Source organism: Acanthochromis polyacanthus, chromosome 6 (genome assembly GCF_021347895.1).
Source record: "Acanthochromis polyacanthus isolate Apoly-LR-REF ecotype Palm Island chromosome 6, KAUST_Apoly_ChrSc, whole genome shotgun sequence".
In the NCBI taxonomy this organism is placed as follows: Eukaryota; Metazoa; Chordata; class Actinopteri; family Pomacentridae; genus Acanthochromis; species Acanthochromis polyacanthus.
In genome coordinates, this window is record NC_067118.1 from 31540196 (window position 1) to 31559075 (window position 18880).

Below are 18880 nucleotides of genomic sequence, written 5' to 3' on the forward strand. Positions count from 1 at the left end.
TCTGAGGTGTTCATCAGTTAACTGGGATCTTTGGTGTGCTTTGTTGATGTTCATCACGCTAAACGTCTGCTCACACATGTAGGTAGATCCCAACAACACCAGCATCCTCTGTGTCATCTTCTGAATGTTTGGAAACTTGGCTTCACTTAGTGAAGTGTAAAAGTCATTCAGTTTAAGGGAGCTGAACTTCTCCTGTAAGACTGAGTCATTTTGAAGATCGATCAGTTCCAACTGCAACTCCTGAGGTGCTGTTTCTGGGTCTTGTGACAAAAGATATGATACCAGCTGAAGTGCCTTGTCAATTTTTTCAAAATCGGAGAACCAAGGGCAGAATTCTCCGTGTAGGTCTTCTAGTGATTCCTTGTATTTCATCACATGTGGACTGGCTTCTGTCAGCATCGCCAGTGTAGGGAAATGAGCAAAGGATATTTTTTTGACATTTGTCTTGAGAATAAAGTCAGTTTGGCTTTGAAGGCTGTCACATTTGTGTATAGTTTGTGCACAAATTGATCTTTCCCTTGCAGCTTCACGTTCAGCTCATTCATGTGTGTCAGTATGTCGACGGCAAAAGTAAAATCACAGAGACGATCTCTGTGGCGCAGCTCAGGAAAATCATCGGTTTTCCCGATTAACTCCAAAAATGAGCTAATCTCGCCTTTGAGCTCCCACACTCGCTGACATACTTTCCCCAAACTTAACCAGCCGTCATGAGAGTGGTAAAGCAAGTCCTGGTGATCAGCATCAGTTTCTTCAAGAAACTTAATGAACTGACGATGCTGAAGCCCTCTCGCTGTATAAAGTTAACGAGTTTTACAACTGGCTTCGGGACATGATCAAGATGCAAAAAAGACTTACAGAGCGCTTCCTGGTGGATTATGCAGAGTAGGAAAATCACATCCAGCTCAGGGTTTTCCTCCTTTACCTTATCCTGGATTCCTTTCAGCAGCCCGACGTTTTTTCCTGTCGGGTTTGGCGGTCCATCCGTGGTGACATTGGAGAGTTTACAGCAGGGCAGCTTCCTCCTCTGATGACCCCAGACATCCTGTCCTACAGTCCTCTCCACGTGTTTTCCCCTTCATGGATTCCATGGTCAAAAATTCCTCCGTTGTCTCAAAATGTTTATTAATCCCTCTAATAAAAATTAAAAGCTGAGCACTGTCTTTTATGTCATTACTTTCATCCAGTGCTAATGAATATAGCTTGAAGGACTTCACTTTTTCGTTCAGTGAGCTGGTTAAGTCTTCGTAGTTCAACATGGCGAGTAACTGTCCTGCTGATGAACTAATTTTTTCAAATTTGTTTTTGCTCTCTGGACACAGGAGACCTGCTGTCTCTACCATGCATTCTTTCAAAATCTCCCCTTCGGAGAAAGGTTTGTTAGCCTTTGCTATTTTGAATGCTAGCAAATAACTTACCTTGGTGCTTGACTCTTGAATCCTAGTTTGCAGAAAAAAACGTATTTTGCCCAGTGTGTAAACTGGCTGCCAGCCTCTGACCGTAGCTGTCCGTTCTTGCGCTGACTGGTTGCTAGCGTAGTTAGCATGCTTCGTGGGAAAGTGCCGGCTGATATTGTATTCTTTAAAAACCGCAACATTTTCATTGCAAATAAGACATACAGCCTTTGAAGGGACTTAAGCGAAAAAATATTTAGTAGTCCACTCCTTCTGAAACACTCGACACTCACTGTCGATTTTTCTTTTGTTTGATCCACTCATTGTTACGGCCTTACGGCAGGGCTCAAAGTAGAAGAAGAGAAAAAAACCAACAAAGGTCACTTGTGTCTGGAGCGCGCCATCTAGTGGGGTCAACAGAAACGTCGGGTACAGGGGAAGGCCAGATGAATGTGGTCTTTATTGTAATTTCGTCAATTCTAATATTGACAAAATTATTTCGTGGGCCGGATTGAAAAGCCCAACAGGCCGTATGTGGCCCGGAGGCCTTAGTTTTCCCATGCCTGTTCTAGAGTAATTTCTGTTATCTGTTAATCTCCATGTAGATTGTGATCGCCTCCTCTTTTTCTTTTTGTAAATTGTTGTAGCGCTGAAACAAATCAATCAACAGAGAGTTAATCTGCAGCTAATGTGATAATGGATTGAAGTCGATATTCAAGCACAAATAGCAAGCGTTCACTTGTTTGTGCGGCTAAACTCTGAGGATTTTCTGTTTTTCTTTGGCTTATGTGATAGTAACGGGCTGTCTTTCGGTTTTTGACAGCTTAGCAGACAACTGTGAGGAGAAATGGTGATTTCTGATTGTTATTTCTGCTTCTTTCAAGCTCTGTCTCTTGTGATTCCACCAACTTTGCCCAAAGTGGAAACTAATACTATTTTACTGTACAGACCCCATGACTACAAATATTTCTACCCTGCAGACAGACTGGAGTTTTTGTTTTTAGTCCGCTCCCAGTTGGTCACTTGATATTTTTAACATTTCTAGCTCAACCCACTTTCTTTGGTGTCCGAGATGGATTCCCCCCCTCTGCGTTTCTGTCTCCTCCAGCACCACTCCTCACCCCCCCTCACCCGTGCAGTGTGCTAGACTGAGTTCAGCCCCTTCGGCTGGAGGCTCGGGTTTATCTGGGACCAAAGAGAAAACCATTTAGGAGCTGTGCGCCGTGAGGTGAAGGAAGGCTCCGTGGCGGACGCTGGGGGGGAGCGAGAGAGGACCAGGGAACCGGGGATTTGACCTTTATACGAATAAACTCGGGTGTGTGAGGGCGAGCGGGGAGCTATGGCGGTGTTCTCTGCTCTTTGGGTGCTCTTACTGTGCCAGCTTTTGACACCATCCTCAGCCCAGGTAAGTGCCACCAAGCGCTGCATCATTTCTGGATGCGTTTGGTTCTCTGCTGGCCACGTTTATTGACCCACTGATCCATTGATGATAATAAAGGTATCTCTTTCGTTGATGATGGTGGTGATTATGAAAGTCCATCTCCGCAGCAGCTGCAGGCCCGAGCTGTTCGTTGAACGTAAAACCTGACGCTTTCTATCAGTGTTTTCTCCTAAATACAATGTATTCCCACTGCACACGAATTTAAGTGAGCGTTTGTGGCATTTTCTCTGTCTGCTTCTTTAGGCCTGTTCTCCCTGAGAGTGTAATTGTGTGCAGGTGGGTTTATCTTTCTCACTACTTGCCGAAGTCAGGGTTATGTTTTCCCTGAACCTGTGGAATGTGCGGATTGGAGATCAGTGCGCACAATGCCACCTCTGTCCATTCAGCGTCTCCGACTGAGCTAAAAATCTGGAGCAGTCTTGGAAAGTCCCCAGTGAAATGATTTTGATTTGCTGAGTGAGGCGTAAGCTGCAGATTTATTTGTGTTTTTGGAGAAATCTTTTCGAGCCTTACTGTGCGCAAGGAAGGATTTAAAGCAGAGGTTTTGTTGTCTGTTTTTACGCATGCGTATTTGCATCCTGTTTTTCATGGTGTTGCAGTTGTTTTGAAATATTTCCATCAACTTACACCTTTAGTATCATAATCTATGATTACATGTCGTTAACATTGTTCTCAGTAGATTTTTTTCTATTCTGAATTGTCACACCTTTGTGGCCACAATATACCAAACATTTCTTACCACTTTCTGTTTCTTTCAGTTCATATGCATTTCTGCCTTACTGCATCAAAGCAGCAGTGCTTCATGTGACAAAGGGAGAAATTTCTGATTAGGGCTGATTTTATATTGCAGAGGGCAGGCCCCAGAGGAGCTCCAGGGCCACCAGGACCTGTAGGGGAACCAGGAAGGGATGGCACCGATGTGAGTTGACCAGAGTCCACAGAAGTCTGCACTTTAGTCTAATGTGTCTCTTAACTTTGCCTCTTTTACAGTCAGCAATCAACCACTAGATGAAAGTTGACAGTAGATGGATAATCTCCTGATTTTCTTTTTGTGAGGAAAGCTTTTTTTTCCAAACATTTAAGGTCACAAAAAAGATAATTGAAAACTTCTTTTTTTTTTGCCACGTCTTCCAGAATAAGTGTTGATGTATTTAATATTTGGATTTCTACTCGGTTTGGTAGAAAGTGTTTTGCTTGTGCACAAATGTGGCTTCAGTGTTATATTTTATCACACTGACTCCACCCACAGCTCCTCCTCCTGCAGGTATTAAATGATAATCATGCATGTCAGGGAGGCCGGGTTTAGATCTTCTCAATAGAGTTCTGTCAGTTTTAGAATCCTTTCCTGTTAAACCATTCAGAAATATTTTATATTTGCATTGTGAATGGCTTTTCTTTTGTAGATTATATTTAAATGAACAAAAGTAATCGTGTCTTATCATTAAATTTGGACACTCCACTGTCATTTAAACCCCCAGACTTCTTTCTGGTCAGCAGGTTTGCTGGTATGTAGATTATGAGCATAAGAGGAAATTGGATTATGCAGAAGCAAAGTAGGAAGAAAAACCTTGTTAACATCATAGCAAACCTTGTTCAGTCTTCACTTCCTAATCTTTGTTTTTGTTTTGTGTCAAAGTTTCTGTTGCACACACAGAAACACTCAAATTGTAGTAGTTTTTGTTTATACATGTCAGAAAACGTCAGACCGTGTTAGCCGTGGGTAATTTTGTGACTCCAGTGAAGTTTGGGCACACAGAGGGTTCATTCATGCATTCCCCAAGCCTGTGAGACCATCTAGAGTTTCACCTCACACCTCCTCCCTGCACCTTCAGCGCCCCTGCCCAAGCCAAACTGAGGCTTTCATCATGTGACCAGTCTGCCGTCAGGTGTTTGCTCTTCCATGGCCTTTGCAGAAGCGAAACATTTGATAGAGTGAAGCAACCCACAGGATCACTGCTTCAGTCATTTAATACACTGAGTTATTGATGAGCTACTGTATCTACAGATGCTTTGTGGAAACACTGTAGTCAAACATTGTATTTACTGGAAGTCTTTGGACTTGTACGGCAGTGTAATTAAAGAGCTTTGGTTGTCTGATCCTACAGTAGTCTCACAACTGAACTTTGAAAATAAATGTAAGAATATATTGCTTATTTTTGTCTCATTAACAGGGCAAACCAGGACCTGCTGGACTGCCGGGGAAAGCAGTAAGTATTCCAACAAGTCAAACAAACTCAGCTTTTTTATGAGCTGTATGAAACTTTTAACGGGGGTGAAAGAGGTTGTTCCAGTTCGCAAAAAATAAGAAGAAAAGAAATCAAGGCTCTCTTTGGGGTTATTAGAGTTTTCTTTGCACTCTGCTTTTGACTTACAGGCAACACGTCAAAATAATAGAGGTTCCACTTAAAACCTTAATGTTGTAATGGAACTTCATGATACACAGATAGAAAAAGTTGCCCTCTTTGACACGAATCTTTGTTTAATTATTAACCGTATTGCAAACGAGAGTTGAAACAAAGCATAAAATTAGTTTGAATAAATCCCATGCTGTTTAAAAAATGATCAGACTGATGTTCCTTCAGCCCAAAGACAATAATACCCTTGTTTTGTGAAGTCTGTTATATAGCCTGAAATCACAAATTTGTCTCAAAGGGCTTTATAATTTGCAAGCATACAATATCCTCAATCTTGCTTTTCATCTAAAGATGTTTGGATAAAGAATAATACAATGTGTAAATCAATTGTTCAGTTAAGTAGATATCAGAAGTTTCTGTCTTTGTAGGGTCCCAAAGGGAAAGCAGGAATTCCAGGATCACCAGGACAACCAGGTCTGCCAGGACTTCCAGGGGTTGATGTAAGTGTCCAATAATCACACACCTTCACTTCTCTTAACTAACATCAACACACCACCTCTGTTTGATGTGTTTTGGGATGATTCCTTATTGGCAATGTTTCAGAGCACGAGGCAATGATGCACAACTGTTGTGTTTCCTCTTCAGGGTTTGACAGGTCCTGATGGTCCTGCAGGCAAAGACGGACCCGCAGGAGATGCAGTAAGTGTTTTGTTTTTTTGTCTTTTGAGCTCCCTGGATGCTGAGTATACAGTTTAAGATCCACCAGTTCAGTTTCATGACCTCCCGCTTACTCTCACTAATTAATCAGATGAAGTCCACCACTCGCAAAACTCATTACACACGTATGCAAACTCTGCATGTTGACCAAATTCTGTTGCATGAAGATCTTCAGGATCTTCATGCACAAGGTCTGCGTTTCTTCTGTCAGCCTGAATTTGTCAAGCTGGCTCAGCCTCTTGGTGGGAATAATTTTAATGAGGGATCAGAATCGGATTTATTTCTGCTGCTTCCCTAATCCGGCCCGGAATGCACAGTTTCCCAGCAATCTGAGAGGCTGTAGGAGATGATGATCTCCAGCCCCAATGCTGAGGAGAAACAGGTATTTTTCTCTGAGAAGACACAGGAGAGGACAGAATTCCAACACGTGAGAGATCAAACTGCTGCTTCATCTTCAACAGGAACACGTTTCTTTCTCCACAGTGAATGTAAGATGGAAAAGACTGAGGGTCTTCTAATGTAAGACTGCAAACTAACAGTCAAGACAGATCATTCCCCCGCTCCCCCTCACCCTTCAAGCAATTCAGCTAATTAGCCAACCTAATGAGGAAGCTTGCATCAACTCATGTCCCTAATTACTCAGATAACTACACAGTTATGGCTGGCTCATAGTTCCGAGGAGTCAGGCAAAGGCAGAGAAGATGAAAGTGGAGGAGTTGGAGACGAAGCATACGCTAACGTACAGCCCACTAAACTGCATATGCAGCCTTCTCACATTACTTTCTCGATTATTTGTGCACAAGTCTGCCCTGTTGTGCAGTTTACAGACTGAGGATTGCAATGAAGTGTAACATCGCTGTGTTGGGCCTGCTTATTTAGAGTCTTTTGCCATCTCTCCCACCAGACAACACAAATACAGCTGGGAGGGAGCAAACAAAGAGTGAAAGAAGGAGGGGGAGAAATGATGGAGGAGAAGAGAGGGCACCAGGGGAAACTACAATTTGATCATTTAATCTATTAACTTAAATTTAGTGGATGGAATTGAAAGACTGAACTTATACTTTATTAAGATGTGTATAGATAATCACAGTAATTGTATTACATCTATCAGTAACTGGCAAGACAGTTTTTCCTCTTAGTATTTTTCCCAATTAGTTACCATACAAAGCATTTGGCATCGTCTACATTCTCATGACTTCATAGAAAAATTAATAGATTTCATATTCCTTTCTAACGTAGCATCAGCACTAGATAGCATTACAAAACACTGGAAAAGATCTGATTTGCCAGAGAACTTATTTTTTGCTAAATGCAAAATGGATAGCTTTACAATACCAGTCCTACCTCGTTTAATTTTCTTTTATACAGAATGTAAAGTCACATACAGTCACATACATACATATATAATGTAAGCAACGATTCTCTCCTGCCTTGTCCACAGAGCTGTGTACATGCACTAACCATCCCACAATAACTAAAAGAGGATGCTGACTGAAAGGCTCCATTAGCACGCTGCAAGCATGCAGAATGAAAACAAACTTTTACACAGGTTTAGATTTGAACTGTGAGTTCAGTTAGAAACGCACAAAGTAAATGTGTACAAAATAAAAAAGGATATGGTTGCTCATTATCTTTTTTTAAAATATAAATTTCTATTAGTCCTTTGCATGGACATAAGACAGGGGCCTCGAGTTTTCTTTATGCACTTGATTATGTCTCAGAGACTGATTTTGATTTATCTGCAGGGTGAAGTTGGACCTCCTGGGCCACCTGGACCTCCTGTAAGTAACCCCACATACTGTGTTACTACTGTTACACTGATGTATTAACCTTAAAAAAACAACTTTACATTCCTCATAACACAAATCATTAAACTAAAGGTAGTAACTCCTTTCAGTCTGCATTGGATTATTCTGCAATTCTGTTCTTGCTAAATTAGGGCGACAGTCAGCGCTAATCAGATTTAAGAAGCCCTCAGTTCACGTAAACATGGCGAGGACACACACCGTCTCAGACTTTCTCAGGCTGCTCTGATCAGACTAGAAAGTGGAAATCCTCCTCACAGTAGCAGCAGCCTGTGAAATCTTTCACAGCAGATTAGACGCAGCGATACATCACATGGTGGATATTGTTGCTGTGAGTAAATCTAATCATCACCGTGGTGTTTGTGACTTAATTTGCCTTCCTGTGTATTCCGTAGGGCAGAGGGAGACCAGGAGCTGCAGTGAGTACACAGCACTGTCTTTTTATATCCTGCTCACACGGTACTACTGTGATGTGTTTGTATCATTTAGTACACCATCACTGCTCATTTGCATCTTGGGATTTGTATTCGTGATGCGGTCCACATAGTGTGTTGCACATGTTCTCTGATGTCCCACCAAGTGTCTTTAATTTCCAGGGACTTCCTGGAACCAACGGGTTGCCAGGCGGAGTCGGACCCCAGGGTCCAGCGGTGAGTGTCTGTCTGATCTCCTCAGTAAAGACTTTCTGACTTCATTTAGGAATTTCATTCTCCAAGTCAGGAATAGATGGTCCATTTCCTTATCCACAGAAAACCCCTGTCTTCTGTTATGTTTATTAGGTGAAAAGACAATAACAGCAACTTTATACACAAGAAACAGAACAGTAAAGCAAATACTAACAGAAATCCAGTGATTTCTGCTGGAATCAACCAGCACAGGATTGCCCTAAATTCCCATTTTTTGTAGCAGGAGGATAAGAATAACCACTGGACTGGATGGACACGTTGGCACATGGACTGGCCTAGTGTTTCTTCTGGGTCACATTTTATTTAGATTGTACTGAGCTCATGTGTTAAAGTTTACTGTGGTTCAAACGACAGCAGCAGTGTGAAGATATTTTACTGTCCCAGTCAGGATTCATCCTAACTTCAGGTTACTGTCAAAGATGCAGTGGTCAGATGGAGTATTTATTGAAGGTTTTAATCACCTTTCAGTTGACTGGTTATTTAAAGATCACATCCAGATTTGTTTCTGTGAATGATCATTTGTGACGAATAAAGCTTTGACTCAAAAAAAAAAGTGTACAATTACAGCTACCTTTTCTCCTTGAAACATCCAGAACATATGAATGAGAAAATAGTTATCTGAAAAACTAACAAGATGTTTCCTCTTAGATTTAAAAGTTAGTTCTCAGTATTTTTATATTGGCTTCTCTTGTATAATGTCACAAAATTCTGCATGTATGTGCTCAAATTCAGATTGATCCTGAGCGCAGAGAGAGGAATGTTAAACAGCCTTCTAGTGTCAAACTCTACATGTATCGCGCTTCACAGTGAAGGTCAAACATGAAGTGACAATAAGAAAATCACAATGTTTGAGTTAAGAGGACCTTAAGTGCTTCTCCTCCCTGAGGAACCATGACTGATTGTAATAACTGATGGAAGCCAGATGGAAGATACTGCCTCTAACTGCAATATAACCAGGAAAAAAAATTAGACCGAGATGCTGGAGATGTTCTTAATCCTAGTGCTCTTCTGTTCCTCAGGGTGCTGAGGGTCTTCCAGGACTTCCTGGACCTCCAGGCCCTGATGGACTCCCAGTAAGTGCAGTTACCATTATACTGTGTATAGCTTTCGCTGCTGGTCTTGTTGAATATCTGTGAATTCACTAAAGCAAATTACTAGCTGAGAAAAATGAAATGCACTAAAATGAAGAATGCAGAGATGTGAAACATTTATCAAATTTTCTCCCTCTTTCAGGGTCTTCCTGGTACTCTTCATGATCTTAATGGTGACCTTCTGGTAAGATTTCAACCATGCACTCTGTAAAAGCTGCATAATGGCACTAAATTAAGGATGAATTCTCTGCACACAGAGACTGTAGAGTCCTCAGTGTTTTGTGTCTGTCCTCTGCAGTGCCCTGCAATCTGCCCCCCTGGTCTCTCTGGTCCTCCCGGGATGCCAGGATTCAAGGTAAATGAAGCTTCTGTTGTGATAATTTTTTATTTGTTTTGACTTGTACACCTCTAAACGTCTTATTCTTAGAAATAAACACAACTCAGCTCACCCTGCCATCACAGCTGTCTTCATTTCTTTGCACTTGTAGGGCCACACCGGGCACAAAGGAGACAAAGGAGAGCCTGGAAAAGATGGAGAGAGAGTGAGTTCAATATGAAGAATAGCATGAACAGCTGCTAGTCTTTGGAGATTTGGTGTTTAGATGGCTTACTGTTCTGTCTCTAGGGTGATGCTGGTCCACCAGGTCCACCAGGTATTTCTGGCACTGTGGGTCTGCAGGTGAGAAATCAGATAACTTTGGTGATTTTGACCATTCTTGTATGAACTTTTGCCTGTTGGATTTTAAACACCACAACTGAGAACTTTTGAGGAAATATTTAATTTTCTGAGTAGGTAGTGATGTTTTAAAGTGCCCTCACAGTGCTCTAATGTTGTGTTTCAGGGCCCACGTGGTTTGAGAGGCCTACAAGGGCCAATGGGAGCTGTAGGCGATAGAGTAAGCACCATCACTCCTACTTGCTTTACCTTTGAATCACTGTCGGTACAGAAATTCAGATGTGTGTCAGTATGTTTCCTTTGACCTGATCGTCTGTTTGTCTCCAGGGCCTCCCGGGCTTCAGAGGCAAGCCTGGCATTGCTGGCATCATTGGAAAGACAGTGAGTCTTGTCTTGTTTAGTCCACACTTACAACAAAAAAAACGTTTTTTTAGTAGTTCACAGAACAGACAGCTGGTCCCATCAATGAATAGCTGTGTGTGTTTCATCTGATGTCTCCAGGGTGATGCTGGAGAAAAAGGACCACAGGGATTCAGAGGACCCAAAGGAGAAATTGTAAGTAAAAGATTTAAAGCTGTCACAATTTGTATATTTAAGACAAAATAAATTACACCCTCATTTCTCATTCACCAGGGTAAAATTGGTCCCAAAGGAGCTCCTGGAGGAGCAGGACCCAAAGGAGAGCCTGTAAGTTCATGTATGCAAAATGAAACATTTTTAATTTACATTTTCCTGTCAGAACTATGAGAGCTAAATGTGATATCTTGGACAGGGTATTCCTGGCAGAGATGGGAAAGATGGTACACCAGGGCTGGATGGCGAGAAGGTAAAGTGCACCTGTTCCTCCTGAATGATCTTCTGCTTTAATTAGTTGCGAGTCCACAACCTGAGTAAAGCTGGGTCACAGTCACAGTGTCGACTGTCTGTTGATAGGGTGATGCTGGACGCCATGGGGTAGTTGGAGAGAAAGGACCGAACGGGCTCCCTGTAAGTATTTTGACAAAGACTCTAGCTGATAATGAAGGCTGCTACCTTGATTCCTCATTCTAAGTATCAGTTTGTTTGGAGTCTTGTACATTTTCTCAAAGTCACTCTTAATCACTGTTTGTGTTTATTAAAAAATAGTGATGCCAACCCCAATTAAGCTGCACTCCAATTATGCTGAAATTTCAGTAAATTAAAAGTCTGAAACATCCTCCCTGTCATGGTGTGAAAGTGAAAACACTCTCACTCTCTGTGGTCTCCTTCTAGGGTCTTCAAGGAAAGGCTGGTGCAAAGGGATCTAAAGGAGAAGTTGTGAGTATTAACGCAAAATAGACAACAACTTTAAGCTCAAATTAAGATCAAGGTCACAGCTATTATGCTCTCCCTTCTTTACACAAGGGTGATCCAGGGAAAGCTGGGGAGACAGGACCCTCTGGAGAGCCAGGTATTCCTGTATGTATCTGATGGAATTTTTGGAAGGTTACTACCTCTCTGACATGTCACTTCACCCAGCCTGTCTGCTCTCTAAACTTTCCTAACTTGTCCAACATCTTCCCTTCAGGGTGAGATCGGGATCCCAGGTGAGAGGGGAATCGCAGGCCCCAGAGGAGTGGCTGTAAGTTAATAGTATAAATGAATGCAACTCATACATTAACTGTTGTGGCATAGCTGCCATGGTAGCATAGCTATAAAAACTTCAAAATCATCTATTAGAGGGCATTTAAAAATAATCTTTGCCCCATTTACAAGCCAAATGATTAGACTTCCTGTTGCACAGATGGCCATCTGTTAAATTTAACCAATTTACAGAATTTAGACTCAGTTTCCAACACTTTTAAAGCACGCTGCTCTAATAACCAGTGTGCATATTTGAATACATAATGACTGGAAATGAAAAGGAATCAAATGTAGAGCACTCATATTAAAAGACTGAAATGCATGGCAGCGTACAGCATGACTATTAACGTGAACAGGAATGACAGGATAAAAAACTACTGGTCTTCAAAGTTAATATTCTAAAAAAAAGTAGTAAAACTTTTCCTTCTGATTCAGTGGCTTACTAAGGTGGAGTTAGTCAGTTATGGAGAGATACCTGAGGGGATGAGAGCAGGTATTCATGAAGCAGGAATTCATAAACAGAGAGATCTTTGTTTTTCACATCAGACCCTGCGGCAAGGATAAAGCAGCGTAGGAATTAACAGACCACTATCACCCACTGCACTGCATAATGAGCCATACCTCACACTACCACTGCCTCCACTTGTTTACTTCTTCCTCTCTGACTCAAAAGTGTCTAAGAAGGAAACCTCATTAATATCTCGTGTGTTTTATGACTTCACATTCTGCAGTTGGATGACAAGACAATGTTTCTTTCCAACAGGGAGGTATTGGACCAGCGGGAAACCCTGGGCCTCAGGGAGTGAAAGGCTTCCAGGTCAGTTGTATGAATCACTAATCATCACAGGCTTTTTTTTCATTATCATTATTATTCATTTTAGTTAACTCACCGGCCCTGTGTTTCTTGTGCTGCAGGGAGTCAAAGGTGCTTTGGGGGATCCAGGTCTTCCAGGACCAACAGGAATCCGAGGAGAGTTTGGTGACAGGGTGAGTTTTTCCTGTCCGTGACACAGTAAAGGATGCAGCTTTTGATGAATGGATTAATCAGCTGTTGTGTAAAATGTCCAAAAAATGCTCCCATCTAACATCCTAAAATGTCTTTCCATCTGATTGAAATGGTTTAAATCCCAAAGGTGTTCAGCTTTTTACTATCGTAGAATGTAAAAACAGGAAATTTAAACAATTTTAAACAAGACTTGACGAAAAAAATAGATTTTTATTACTTGACTAATTTATTAGTTGCTAAAAAACAGACAAACAGCAGCTTATCTCCACACAGACCGAGACACGTTACTAAACTATCAGAGCATACTATAAATCAATAACCAGGTCGTCTGTAATCACTCTTATTGGTATAAACTTAAACTGCAGCCAGCAGAAGGTGCAGACACAAAGCAGCCTCCTGTTCAGAATCTGAGGACAGAACAAAGCCAGCTTTTATGCCAGTCCTGGTTCCCCTCAACCAGCCCACCTCACTTCCCTCCATCCCCCCTTCCTTCTCCCACAGCCTGCCTTCGAAAAATGTCTCTGCATGGCTCTCATTCATGTTCGCTCTCTCTCTTTTCTCAACTCTGTAGGGTCCAGTCGGAGCTTATGGAGCTAAAGGAGACATGGTCAGTCAAAGTTCAAGCTGGTCAAGTTTAAATATGACCCCCACTGATAGTCCAGGATAGTCTTCAACCTGTTGTGAAACTGTTTTAATGTATAAAGTTTAGTGTTGGTGCTGAAAATGTTGTCTGAACTCAGGCGATTAAAGAGACTTTTTTCTATTGATGTGAGTGAGATTAAAGTGTATTAATTTGGATCTTGTGTTGTGACTTTAGGGTGTGGCAGGAAGTGATGGTTTACCAGGAGAGAACGGAGAACCTGTAAGTATTTTTATAATTTCATGTGCTTTGTCTGAATCCAAACACTCGGAGTCACCCAGAGACTCATTACTTTGTTTGCAGTAATTAGTTATGCACTTGCTTCAGGACTCTACTGTTGAGTGCTGACTAAGATCAGGAGGCGAGAACACATTAAATCCATTCTAAAGCCCTTACATTGACCTTGTTATTGATTTTAAGACTATTTCACGCATCTTTAAAGCACATCATTGTCCTCTGCAAGGCTATTTGAGCCCTCAGCTTCTGTGGCTTTATTTTTTTGGGTGAAGGGCAAAAAATATTTGGTTTTAATGTTGTGACCTGCTGAAGGAGTCAGGGAACAACAGAACATGTTGGTCTCTTTAAAGGTCAACGTCCTTTTTTAGCCTCCTTTAATTAAGATGGTTTAGTGAATTAGTAATTTCTGCACCAACATGTTTTTTTAACCTCTTTATTTTTATATTTTAGAGCTGCTATATCAATAAAGTTGAATTGATAGATTGTGTGCTGCAAAACATTCTTTTCCACATGCTTATCTAAATTACTTTTCTTTTCAGGGTCCTTTTGGGCCAGTTGGACAAAAAGGAGAGGTGAGCTACTTTTCTGTTTTCACTGTGTTATTTTTGCAGCGTTTCATGCTTCTACATGGACCTGCAATCTGCAAACCAATTTTCTAAATACACTTTTTGTCTGCCTGTTAGCACTAAGCATAGATCAGATGCTGTGTGTGGGTGTAATTAGCAGCCCAAGTTTTGTTTCAAACTCCTGTGTCTGCTCCCTCACTAAACATTAAACACTGGTGCCTAGCTCTGAGCTGTTGCCCATTTGTCAGAGTCAGTGCACATGATTCAGCCTCACATTCCAGGTTTAATAGGATTAATTAGAGATAGGTATTGCTGCTTTAGCGTTATTGGCCTGTTTGCTGCTATTGCCACAAGGGAAAGACGAGTCACATTAAGCTGCAGCACAATTTATGTAATTAGAGACACAGCGCTGATGAACCTCACTCTCATAGTCTCATTTACTGTTTGCTGTGCTTGTTGGAGTAATTATCAAGCAACAAGACGCCATATGAATCCACCCCCGCACTGTCTCAACAGACCCGGTTTGCTCCTCTGTTGGTGTTTAGTCAACGATCAAACCTTAAGGATGTTTCTGGCTCCGGTTTGGAAGAAATTGATTATATTTTGCAAAACATAATAAGGTATCTGGCTGATGATTGTTGCTGATTATAGTCTGGGAAGCGGGGTGAGCTGGGACCTAAAGGCGTGGCAGGTCCTCAAGGAGAGCTCGGTGCAAGAGGCCCTCCAGGAAAACAAGGACTAATCGGCTTTCAAGGGGAACAGGGTCTGCCTGGAATTGCAGGAAAGACAGGCATACCTGTAAGTGTGCTTTTTAAATCTGTGCAAAACTGTCAGTGACTTGCTGAAGCATCTTAATATTCATGTTTTCATATAAACTTCCTGAATGAGGTTACACTCTGAAAATGTCGTCTTGTGTTTCAGGGTAAACTGGCAAGTGAGCAGCACATAAGAGAGCTGTGTGGCTCAATGATCGATGGTGAGAGATGTTAATCTTTATCTATGGGTTATTCCATCGCTGAGTATAAGAAACGCTGGGAATTAACTTTCTGTCGTTTTGTGTCATACAGATCAGATTGCACAGCTGGCCGCTAACCTGCGAAGACCGCTGGCACCAGGAATGGTGGGCCGCCCCGGACCTGCTGGGCCTGCAGGAAGCCCAGGAGTAGCTGGCTCTATTGGGCATCCAGGTGCACGTGGACCACCCGGGTACAGAGGTCTGCCAGGAGAACTTGGAGATCCTGGTCCCAGAGGTATGAAAAACTTAATCAGAACAGATCTTTGGGCGTATTGACAGCGTCACAGAAATCAATTGATCAGTACTTCTTATCATAATTATCAGTGTTTACATAGAGGACCTATACAACTGTGTACAAATACTCAATTACGAGTAAACATCAATATTCAGAATCCAAAAGTCTGATATTGGCTTGTCTTTACTTATTTATTTATTTATTTATTTATTTCGAACATCAAATATGAAGTGACCAACACTTTTAGTCACTTCACCTTCTTACATATTCGAAAAGGAGTAAGTAGAAGTACTTAGTACTTATATACCCTCACCCCTTTGCACAAAACTAAAAACATCTGAAATATATATTAAATCAGATTTTAACATAGATCAGCAATTACTAATAACACAATTCGGAAAAAAAACAAACAAACAAAATATATATATGCATTTGTTAATGAATCATGACCAACTATTTCTTTTGTTCATCCTTTTTGTACTTTTCCAAAATCATATTTCTATAACTTTTTTTAAATTGCAAAATGTTCTTACACGATTTAATACCTTCATTAAGACCATTCCACAGAGCCACCCCACAAACCGAAACACACATCGATTTCAATTTAATTCGACCAAAGTTTTGTTTTAAATTATTTTTATACCTTAAGCAATAAAGCCCATCTCTTGAAGATAATATTTTTTGTAAATTGATAGGTAACATCTTATTGCTTGCTTTGTATAAAAGCTGAGCACTTCTAAAAGCCACAAGATCCTCCAGTTTTAATGCCTTCGATTTCAAAAACAGTATATTTGTATGATCTAGATACCCAGCACAATGTACAATTCGCATAGCTTTCTTTTGTAGAATATATAGTCTTTGTGTGGTAGCTCTGTAGGTGTTTCCCCATACCTCAACACAATACATCAAATACGGCAAGACCATAGAACAATACAGCATATACAAAGATATCTCATTCAAAACGTATTTTACTTTACCCATTATACCTATATTTTTAGCTATTTTACTACCAATATATTTAACATGAGATTTCCAACTGACTTTACCATCCAAAATGACACCCAAGAATTTTATTTCATCTACCAACTCAATACTGACTTTGTCAACAGTAACTTTTACTGGAATATCAACATTACGATTAGTAAATAACATTAGTTTTGTTTTATTCAGATTTATTGATAATATATTCAAATCAAACCAGGATTTAAGTTTAGTCAATTCTTTTGTAACTAAATCTAAAAGTAACTTCAGATCATCACCAGAACAAAAAATTGTAGTATCATCCGCAAATAAAGTTAACTTAAGTTTATTAGATACCTTACAAATATCATTCATATAAAGAATGAACAGGGGATACTTAAAGCATCCCCTGTGAGTAATGGCTTATTATATCTTATATTAATAACCAATCAGTGTATAAGCAGTACATAACTAGCTTTAGATACTTTAAATGCAGTGAGGTTGTTTAGTCCAGTGGTTCCAAATCAAGGAGACGGGTCATTCCAATGGGCCACATGACAAGGTTGTGAGATAACTGATGGGTTACAAAAACAGTTCCACTACACAAATGTGTTAAATTTTTTTGGATTTTCTTTGCTTTTCTGTAAAATAGTGAGTCATTTCAAACCTCTGATAGTGACTTTACAGAAACTTTCTGGAAAAATACAGTAAATCAGTCTTCAATAGAAAATGTAACTACTCATAGACATCTCAATAAGAGAAGTTTTTTTTTTAAATTGAGACAACTGAAGAGGTTTAATTTTATCAATGCAGTGTATTTTTCAACATGTCTTTCATGCAATGTCAATCTGAAAAGTAACTACTAAAAATGCTTATCAGATGAATGGAGTAAAATGAAAAGCACAGAATACAGATAAATGCACTTTCAACCAGTGATAAATGTTTACTAATGTCATGACAGGTGATGTTGGTGAAGCAGGTGATAAGGGATCTACTGGCAAAGCCATTGATGGGCCAACTGGAGACCAAGGATACCAAGGTATGTACATGTAATCCTTACTCAATATTGACATTTTGATCTATAAAGCCATAACATAAATACGCATGCATGTCGTTTGTCAAATTTGTGCCTGTGGTTAACACATGCATGATGTTTATTTGTGCTGTTCCTAAAGCTCCATAAAATGTTTCTTTCTACAACTTCTAACTGCAATACTTTCCCACAGGTCTTCCTGGAGTACCTGGAATTGTCAAAGATGGTCGTGATGGATCTCCAGGAGATCCAGGTGAGCCTGGAGAGCCAGGCAGGGTAGGTAGGACTGGGCACCAGGGACCACCTGGAATCTGTGACACATCAGCCTGCCAGGGAGCATCAGTTGCCGGGAAAACCTCCAACCCTAAAAACCATTAAACATGACTTCCTGCGACCTGAAGCCATCCGCTCTAAGGAGGAAGGGTAATAAGTGAGGAAGAAAGGAATAAAAGAAGAAAGTGATCACAAAAAGTCCTCTTTATTTAAATAGATGTACCACAAGATGGGAAGAGTAACATCTGCAGGTGTGATATTTTGAGAGGAACACAGGAACATCCCAGGAGTGACAAGAACATCAGAGCAACTGAGAGACCAAAAAAATCAAGATGACATCCAGAAATAAAGCGAACAGAGGCACGGAAAAGTGCAAGAGAACATCTGCAATGATCCAAGTACTATCACATAACAAGACTTGACTTACAAACAACTGGAAAATGAATGATGAGTCCTTTGTGTATAAAAACTTTGTACATGTTGCTTCCATGCCCCCAATTACTTTGGTTGACATCCTTCTGACAGAGAACACTAAAAACAACAGAGGTTGAATGTGCATTTATCATGGCCCATTATGTAAATCACAGATGTTACCTCAGCATTCAAGCAAACAGTGTAAAATATGGAAATAGGTGCAGGAGGCAAAGAGCCTCTGTGGAGGAGCTGTGTATGTACTGTAAAAGGAATAAAAAACAAACACCCAGGTGCCCAGAAATTGTGTAGATTAATGGGGAAAAAAACTTTTGATAGTAGTTTTTTTAAACTTGTTTTTTTCTCCTTTTGTTGTTGTTTTTTTATTACATGCAAAGTTGATTCTCCAAATTTGAGAATCAAAACCAAAATAAACTTGTGGATGCATGAATCACATATTGTAAAATACAGAAAGTTTAAGACTCTTTTAAAAAAAGTATTGTTTTCCAATCTGCAATGACCACATCCACTATGTACTACCGGTGCTGTAACTATTAAATATACATGACGTTAAATACTATTTATTATTTGTGGGTGACTGTTGTATGTACAGTAAGATGCTACAGCGACATGTTGTAAGAAAGAACAAATAAAGCCACTTTTCAGTAAAACATTACTCTTCTCTACATATCAAATGGACAGTCTGCACTTCAGAGTAATATGCTCTAAACACTGTGAAAT

At 40.5% G+C, this 18880-nt stretch overlaps 1 protein-coding gene across 2 annotated transcripts; it reads left to right on the forward strand.

The window, feature by feature from the left end:
- The first annotated feature begins 1259 nt into the window (after positions 1 to 1259).
- Positions 1260 to 18815, forward strand: col9a3 (collagen, type IX, alpha 3). 2 transcript variants are annotated; one of them, XM_022189767.2, is made up of 32 exons: positions 1260 to 2796; positions 3683 to 3751; positions 5004 to 5039; positions 5615 to 5686; positions 5832 to 5885; positions 7649 to 7684; positions 8104 to 8127; positions 8305 to 8358; positions 9414 to 9467; positions 9628 to 9669; positions 9784 to 9840; positions 9974 to 10027; positions 10111 to 10164; positions 10328 to 10381; positions 10489 to 10542; positions 10663 to 10716; positions 10795 to 10848; positions 10934 to 10987; positions 11095 to 11148; positions 11413 to 11457; positions 11545 to 11598; positions 11708 to 11761; positions 12527 to 12580; positions 12679 to 12750; positions 13341 to 13376; positions 13587 to 13631; positions 14186 to 14218; positions 14864 to 15010; positions 15134 to 15188; positions 15280 to 15462; positions 17384 to 17461; positions 17649 to 18815. In XM_022189767.2, the coding sequence occupies exons 1-32, from the start codon at positions 2731 to 2733 to the stop codon at positions 17831 to 17833; spliced, it is 2037 nt and encodes a 678-aa protein (XP_022045459.2). In that variant the 5' UTR covers positions 1260 to 2730; the 3' UTR covers positions 17834 to 18815. The 2 variants fall into 2 exon arrangements, with proteins under 2 accessions (XP_022045459.2, XP_022045460.1); XM_022189768.2 differs by lacking the exon at positions 1260 to 2796 and having other exon boundaries at positions 3738 to 3751; positions 8109 to 8127.
- The last annotated feature ends 65 nt before the right edge of the window (positions 18816 to 18880 follow it).